At 42.6% G+C, this 8,589-nt stretch overlaps 1 protein-coding gene across 1 annotated transcript in view; it reads right to left on the bottom strand.

Annotated features, from left to right (window-relative positions):
• Positions 1–2,070: 2,070 nt before the first annotated feature.
• The window catches only part of LOC104536049 (interleukin-1 receptor-associated kinase-like 2), a 15,016-nt gene continuing 8,497 nt past the window's right edge, over positions 2,071–8,589 (bottom strand). Inside the window, exons 5-13 of the mRNA XM_010178569.1 lie at positions 7,538–7,732; positions 7,032–7,096; positions 6,652–6,766; positions 5,799–5,908; positions 5,219–5,414; positions 4,458–4,520; positions 3,239–3,439; positions 2,560–3,073; positions 2,071–2,189 (exon numbers count right to left, since the gene is read on the bottom strand). Of these exons, the coding sequence (XP_010176871.1) occupies positions 2,071–2,189; positions 2,560–3,073; positions 3,239–3,439; positions 4,458–4,520; positions 5,219–5,414; positions 5,799–5,908; positions 6,652–6,766; positions 7,032–7,096; positions 7,538–7,732 (1,578 nt within the window). The remainder of the gene's footprint in view (positions 2,190–2,559; positions 3,074–3,238; positions 3,440–4,457; positions 4,521–5,218; positions 5,415–5,798; positions 5,909–6,651; positions 6,767–7,031; positions 7,097–7,537; positions 7,733–8,589) is intronic.

Here is an 8,589-nt window from a genome sequence, read left to right on the forward strand (position 1 = left end):
GCCCCGCCGCAGTCGGGGCGCTCCGCAGGACGGCGTCTGTAGGGACGGGACAGGCAGGGATAGGCCTTGGGGTGGGCTACGGATCCCGGGGCGCCCACGGGCTCTGGGCTCGGCCCTCTGAGGAGCCTGGCCTGGCGTGGCCTCCAGCCTCCGCCGCGGGACAGGAAGCGCAGAGAAGTCGGTTGAGGAGCGGCCTGAGGTCTCTTGTGGGCTCTGGTGCCAAGCCTTTCCTCAGCAGGACAGGTTTTGTTAAGCAGAGGATTCAACGAGAGAAAAAAAGGTATTTGCATCCTTTGGGAATGCTGCGAAAGCTCCATGGGCTGTGCTGTGTGAGTTACTACCTGTCACCATCGAGAGCTCTGGTTATTGGCTACGCACTGGTGCCATTCGCTGCTCTGGCTTTTCGCCTGTCTAACGCGCCCTCCCACAGATGCAGGCCCTGCTTTGTCTGGGGGTCCACAGCTCCTCTCTCTCTGGTGAGCGATATCTACCACGGGGTCAGTACATCAGAAGTACGCTACAAGTACCATAAGGTTTTGTAAAGAGACGACAGCTTTGCATAGATATTTTTTCAGGTTTTTTTATTCACAAAGGTATTAGTAAATGGTAATGTATAAATTTGCCAAGTTGAGATTAAAACATACATTATACTGAACAGCCAAGGTATGTACCAGAGTACTATTGCTGTAAGACTACACAGTGTCATATATGTTACATTACAGACTTAGGTAGCTCCACTAGACAATGTATATAACCTCGGAATAGTTTAAAATTAACATGGAACAAGGCAAGGAATTACAATTTCACTTTGTGACTACAGGAGCACAAAACCTTTAAGGCATTTTTGTGAAACAGAACTGTGTTTCCCAATTTAAAAAACTTTGGGTTTTTTAAACAAAAAGAGCTGTATTTCCTTAGACTGCACAAGAGTGGAATATGCTAACAGTATTACAAATAATAAATAGTCATAATAATACATGTGACACTTTCTTAAGGGTGCTTTCACTTGATAATAAATATGACAGCATACAAGGTTCTGTTTTTTTCTTTTGAGAGTGATGACTGAGGCTGACCCCAGGCTGCTAACGCAGGGCACGCCAAGAGACACAGAACAATTCCTCTCTGAGAACACATGGTGAGCGTGGTACCATGAACACCTCCACTTACTAGCTCATCTTTCACTGATTCTTTAATCCATTGCCAAATACATACAACAAATAAAATTTCAAGTGAGCTATGAAAAATTAAAGCTATTTTAAATTAACATCTCATCCCTAATCCAAAATATATAACAGCTTACACGTGAGACACAATGAGAAACCTTAACAACATGTAAAGGACACTTAGGAAAAAACCAACTTCCAGAAATACTCTTATGAAGGATTAAACACTGTCTTGGAGCTCCTGACAGTGAAACATAAAGGTCAGGCTTCAAATGATGCCCTATATATGTATGTAGTAGAGCAGCTCATAGGGTAGAGTTACATGACTTAAATTATTTACTTATGACTATGTTCAGTGCAACTCAAACTGAGATTGAGTCCTGTAGAATACAGCTGAGAACTTGCATAAAAATTCCCCTCTCTGGTAATGCAGTGTTTGTGAGTCTGTGGACCAAGTTTATATGGAATAGGACAGATTTGTTTGAAACCTCCTCCAATCTCTGAAGGTTTCTGTCTGCTTGTACGCAATGGGATAGCAATGAGGGGCGTTGCTAACGGGCAGCTGATCAGTGCTTGCCCCCTGACACCTAGGACTGCGTTTGTCAATAAGACACACATCATACCTAGTGCTTTCTGAAATACACTGCAAAAGGATCACAAATTATTTTGGCAAGTGTTTGTGTTTGCCGTATCTTTTAACATTGCAGGTGAAAAGGAAGCAGGGATTTCTGTTCACAGAGTTGCATTGTGCTCTAATCTGCTTCTCAGTGTGATCACTTTTGTTTTCTGCATTCAGGGCTAATGTTTCTGATCCAAATCTGCTACTTAACCTTACATGAAAAGTGCACTTTTACCAACAGACAGTCCTTATTTCTTCTTCTGAGCTGGCCACATAAATCCATCCAGTTTATGACTCAAAAAGTTCAGAACTGTTTAATTTGTCTTCTTCATACAGCAAAATGTTTTCCATAAGCTTCTTTTTTTGATCATTTATCTTTATTTTCCAAGAAGTCTCTCTGGCTAATGCTGAAAAACAAAAAGGACCAAATATTGAGAAAAAAATCCACTTATGTCCAAGGAATAGACTGTAATTTTAAATTTAAAAAAACCCAAACTTCTGTTGGGAAAAAATCTGATAGAAAACCAGAAAACATTTTGTAGATCTATTGGTAAAACCATAACTAAGGATAAAAGATTTACTGAAAAGCATTTAGAAGTAGGAAGAACCTACGCAATTCTGGAGAAGAGAGCACCTTGTCCCTACTAGTACAATATCAGAGACTCTTACAAAGACTTCGGTTATTGTGACAGCAGCATGGGCAGTTTTGCCGTATCAGCCTGAAGATCACGTGTGTTTGAATGTTCCCCATGCACCCTCAGCTTTATCTACATTTACCTTGTGAAGAACAGGGAGAGTCAATGTCTGCGTTGTTCTGAGAGGCGCCCTGTGCAGCAGACGCTGGTTCCAAGACACCGTCACTTTTGGTGCACACTGCGTTTCTCTCCTGGAGGCCATTCGCAGGTTTCTCCTGCTTGATCCTGTAATCAGAGGCTGCCACCATTCCTGAATGGTTGCAGCTGGCGCTAGATAGCGCATCTGCAGATTTTTCTGGAGGACTCCACATAAAACTGCTCGATTCATCTGATTCACAGGGGACCCTTGACATTTGTCCCCCATAGATGTCGGGTGACACGGCTCCTGTCAGAGGTGTGCAGGGGCTGGCACTGGACAGGACCCTGGGCTGCGCACTGTCCTCTGTACTGTCCCCCGCAGAAGGCACGTCCGTGCTCAGGCTAGCAGTCTCATCATCGTTTTCTTCTGGAGTGTTCATGGAGAACCCAGAAGTGCTGCCTCCACAGATGTAATGCTCTCTTAATTTATTTGCAGCCGTTTCCATCGTTTCAAGCACCTGTTTTTAACAACATGATCCGTGAATGCAGAATAATTACTGTACCCATGCTTACACATATCCTCCTATGTCAACACTCTCAAAAACAAGTAAGGCACAAATGTTGTAGCTTTAGATCTCGCTGTCAAGAAGACTAAAATCTCGGTCATGTATTTAAAATATTACCTCTGCTATGTTAGAATTCTTCTTTCTCAGACAAAGGCAGATGGCTAAGGCAAAATCAACAGCAACCTCTTCCGGCAAGTGTCCTGCTTTCCTGTCTAGATATTTACAGCATATCTCCTTGGCAGCTTGCTTTTCAAAATTTTTTACTTTGGAGTATGAGCTTTCTTTTGCTATTTGAATTTCATCAGCAATCATATCTTTCTGTTCAAAGGAAAGTGATACATTAGCGAAGGCAAAATTAACACAAACATTTATTTCTATCCGAATCACCGAGAATATCAGCCTTGCCATATATTTGTTGTTATTGCTCCTTAATGGCTGGTTTACAGACCTAAAGGCTTGACTGTCAGAAATGTCTGTTTTCACAGGAAAGACCGAAGTTTTCTCTGCATGTGTCTAATGTCAAATTCACTAGAGCAGACCCAGCTCTTCGAGGCTTGTGCTCATTCATAGGAATGAAAAATAATACTGTATATAATGGCATTCTTGCACAGGACTTTTCAAACATTTGTTACGGAAATCAGGAAGCTTGGAGCCTTTATGTTCTGAACTCAGCAGGCATAATTGCTTGGAAATAGTAAGTTAGAATACTCTCATTTTCCCCACAAATGCATCAACAAGATGGCAAGTCAGAAGGAGCATATTCCTTAGCAGGAATGAAGGTGGAGCCTGCCTTCCTGAGGATGGTGTTAATGCCATTCGGGGAGCCCAGTCAGTTGTGTTTGCTTGTGAAAGTAGTCTGTGTCATTCTAATCACAGCTTGGGCAACTTGGCCAGGGAATAAATTACATACACAAACACCTGATAAACGCGATGATGAGCAACCACAGTTACCGCCTACCCACGTTTCCCCATTCAGTTTGGCTCATAACACCTTTTTCTGGCACATAAAAACATGCAGCAGCATTTCAGCCCAAAGCCTTGTCTCTTAAATAAGCATGAATTTAAACACCAATTATTCTGGAGCATCTCCTAATACAATCAGACTGGCACTGGCGACTGTGGTATGTGAAATGAGAATATATATTCTGCTTCTGTCTAAAAGCAGCTAGACTACTGATGTTAATGGAACCAGGATACGGCTTCTGAACAACCATTCTTCAGGATGTGTACAGCAGACTGCAAATAGCAAACTGTACTTATATAAAGTGTAAATTAATGTTATGACAGCAACCCCCTGTTGCTGGTGTTGATATTCATTACTCCTGCTTTTTCTTACCAGATAGATAGGGTGTCTTCCTTCATCCAGTGCCTTAATCCCTGTCAGTATCTCTGCTAGGACCTAGAAAGTACATTTGAAAGATAAAAGAATTTGTTCAGAATTAATTATATTTTTAAAAATTAGTCTTGTAACTAAAGAAATACTGAACTGCCAGGGAATGTTGAAATTATATTTGCACTTCAGACGGCTTAACAAAGCCAGATCTGGGTGATCTTTATGATGCTTTAGCTCTACCTCCAGAGCCAAGTCCAAATTTTATAGTTAGGTGCAACAGATACTGTTGAAACAAAGGACGAGAAGAAAGTAATTCCAATCTAGATAAGAAATCAGACTGAACAGAGTAACTTCCTGTTTAAATGGAACCACCTGGAGACAGAGGACATCATAGACTATCAATTATTCTAGTTGAATTTCCAAATTAGCAGGCGATGTTTGTAGCCATTCATGTGAAAGTCTGCAAGAATTCTGAGACCCCAACTGCAGTCTTTCTGCCACTCTTTCTTCTCAGTGGTATTTTTTTTGCAACAAGAAGCAATTTTGTTTCTGCCGTTCAAAAGATTCACCTCACTTTGCCACAAACTGAAGTATATTTGGAGTGTGAACATAATTAAAAGTAAGATTTCAAGACACTATATAGTCAGTAACTATGATACAAAATTGGAGGCAAAACAACTATACGAGGTATATGCTCTTACATCCATTTTCCTGTCTAGAAGCACCAAAGCATGGAACAGAACATGGAAAAAAATGCAACGTACCACACCACAGCTGAATATATCAACTTTTTCTGTTAACTGCCCATGTCTGATAAAGTCTTCTGGCAGATAAGTGAGAGAAGCTTGTAGGACTTTGGTTTTCATCATAGCATATTCTGATTTTTTATCAACAGAATACAAACGCAGGCCTGAATGCCCAAGCTTTGGTGCAAAGTTTTCATCCAACAAGACATTTGAGCTGTGATACAGACAGACAAATAACAATATTGGTCAGGTAATTACCTTGGCTTGAGGTAGATAATTACCATTTTGCACTTTTAAAGTTAAGAGCTGAAAGTTTCCAGCATTTGCCCTGCTGTGCATAAGTGAAAGGACAAAGCACGGTAGAAAGGGAGAGGAGGAAGATCAAGCACCCCAAAACTTACTTCAAAAGAATATATGTCCATCAGCTAGAAAAGACAGATAAATTAAACATAAACCCACAAACGCCTGGCAGAATAGGAGACAGCAGAAAGATACTGCAGATGGGTTTCAAAACTGGGTAAGCTTTCAGCCATTATTGTTAAAGACATCCTGGAACTAACAGGTGACCAGGGAAGTGCTGACAAGACAAACCCCTCACCTTTTGATATTCCCATGAAGAATTCCAGAATTGTGTAAATACTGCACAGCTCGGATGAGTCCCACAGAAATGCTGATTCGCATGTCCCAGCTCAGTGGAGCAGAATCATCCTGCGAGGAAGCGAGGAAAAAAATGGTATTTTATAGCATAAAAAACTGTAAGACAGTAGTTGTTTTGAAAGCCAAAGACTTCGTTTCAGTCCCACTGAAGACCCAAGCAAAACTCCTGCTGACCTGAATCAAAAGTTTGGTCTCAGGCAAGAACTGGTGATCTCTAGGCCAAGGGGGGAAGCTATTCTTGCGTATCCTGCTGCACATTTTGCCTGCCATAGGACAGAGTGAGGATACAGCAAGGATTGTGCTTGTCCAAAGCATCAAGTACTGGCCATGGCTGAGGCACAGTGCTGCTCTGATGGATCCCTTTTCTGATGTTTCCCTGCCCTGTGATCTCCTCTGCAAATGTGCTTCCAGTAGGTGCGAATCTCAAACTCTTCCCTCTTAAGCGCTTATAAAACCTTATAGCACATTATGCCAGTGAATATGATGATGGGTTCTACAGAAACATATTCCCAAATCCAATGAAATATTACAATATGAACAGACACATTTTGCAGGTTCCTTACTACTTTAAAAATCTAAAGGCTGCACAGCAGAAATGTCCTGTCCTGATCCGCTTTGCGGTAGGAAACTGGAAAGGAGCTGCAGCCCTTCTAGTACTTGCAGTCAAGATATTTGGGCACTGTATTTTTGTTTTTTTGTCTGTTTCTCAGAATTCAAAGAGATGTCATTGCTTTTCATACCATAACAGGACAGGACTTGCAACCACAGATAATGGACCTGGATTATCTGCTTACTTGACACTGAAGTTTGTTTTGCAGCGATCCGTTGGGCAGGTATGGATATATCAGGCAGTGCAATCCAGTTTCTACTGAGAAACCCAGCAGCTGCAGAATGTTGACGTGACAACACCTGCAGGCACAGATCAGCGGTGATTGGCAAATGAAATAAAGAGCAACACAGACAAATACATTCCTGAGCTGCAATAAATTCCTAAATTTAAGGCCGCTGGGAATGGTGTCCTGCAGCTGGGAGCCCAGCACGGCCCTGAGTGGGACTGCGGGAGGCCAATAACGAACCCAGCGGCAAGGACAGACCCTCAGAGCGCAGCCCGTCCCGGGCCAGCCAGGCTGGGTGCACGGTACGCACAGACTGCATCTGAAAGCCAGCTCCTTACCGAAAGCAGATCTGAACTTCGGTGTGAAAGAATCTCTGGGTGGAGTCTGGGCTTGTGCATTCCACCTGAGAAATGAAAACGTGCCACAGAGTGTCAGGAGTAATTATGAAGATGCTGCATTTACACAGATCTTTTAGTCTCTACGTGACAAAGTGTGGAAAATAGGCAACTATCACTGACGAAAACTTTGTGTCAAAGCAATGATTAATTGAAAATTAGAACAAAAACCAGTGTAAAGAAACCTCTGATCCAATCATCAGTGCAGGCAGCTACACTGCAGGCTACTCCCACGGATAGAGCAAACAGAACTACTCACAGGAGTCAAGTATCTCTTGTATGTGTTGGCTGAATCTAAGTTTACTTACTTTACCTAGTTTCCTTCTTATCTCTCCTCCCTTGTAGCCTTCTGGTTCCTTGCCCATACAATATTAAACTACAACTGCTAACGTTCAAGAGATTCTAATAACGTACCCTCTTCAAACGAAAAGAGGAGGTGGAGCACTTGCCTCTTTCAGTCTTTTGATGACATACACCATGTTGTTCCTCTGACCTTTGTAGACATCCGCAAAAGTTCCTTCACAAATTCTGCTCTTGTCACTGAACCCGTTTGTGGCATTGGTGACTTCCCTCTGGGTCCACAGAAGGCTCCCGCTGGGGAGATCGGTCATTGTCTCCTGCTGAGGGGCAGGAGAGCTGCAAGGCTGCACATTTGTAGAAGAAACAAGTTTATCTCATGAAAATTCATGCCTTTTTGCCTTCTTTCAGGTGTCTTATTTTATTTTCCATGGTTAAGCAATCACTGTGATTGTTGAAAGAAACTGAAAGGTGCTGTGCAGTCACTCCTTAGGGCTTCCCTTTGTAATACCTGGCTTCATGGGTTTTGCTGATGTAAATATTTTACATAGTAGAAGAGACTTGAAAACAGTCACCAATCTGCATCTCCACCTTTCCCAGAAACAGACCTAGTTTTGTTTAAAAGTCCATGTATTTATTTGAAGTGATGTTAGTTTACGTGACAAAACCCATTAATCTTTATGGCTCGGGCATGTGTTAAACGCTTGGATCAGAAAGTGGAGTCCCTCACAATGTATTTATGTTCTGGTAGGAACTCCACATCTACTTCTGAAGCATCTGGTGCTGGTTGCAAAATAATTTGTTGCTTCCAGTGTGGCAAGTCCTAATGCCAACTGTTATTACAGTTCCATGGTAGCCTAATCACGCCTTTCACAACCCTGGTGTGCCCCAGACTCGGGAAAACAAAACAACTCCCTCTCAGGAAACTACGGCAGGCTCTGTAGCAACCTCCTCTTCTCTGGAACCCTGTTATTTTGGAAGAGTTTAAAGTCTTAAAACACAATCTCCTTTAAAAAAACTTGAACAAAAGAAACCAAAGAAAACAGGCCCAGACAGAACCACGATGGGACCAGAGTGTGGACTTGGGTGTGGGAAGCACTGAGACTCCCAGCACGGCTCTAGGTAGGGTGTCTGAGAGATGGGGCAGCTGCAGGGAGGACGGGACAGGAGGCTGTGCTGAAATCAGCAGGGACCGGGGAGAAGG

The sequence above is a fragment of the Mesitornis unicolor genome, unplaced genomic scaffold, assembly GCF_000695765.1.
Source record: "Mesitornis unicolor isolate BGI_N332 unplaced genomic scaffold, ASM69576v1 scaffold8642, whole genome shotgun sequence".
NCBI classification, from domain to species: Eukaryota; Metazoa; Chordata; class Aves; order Mesitornithiformes; family Mesitornithidae; genus Mesitornis; species Mesitornis unicolor.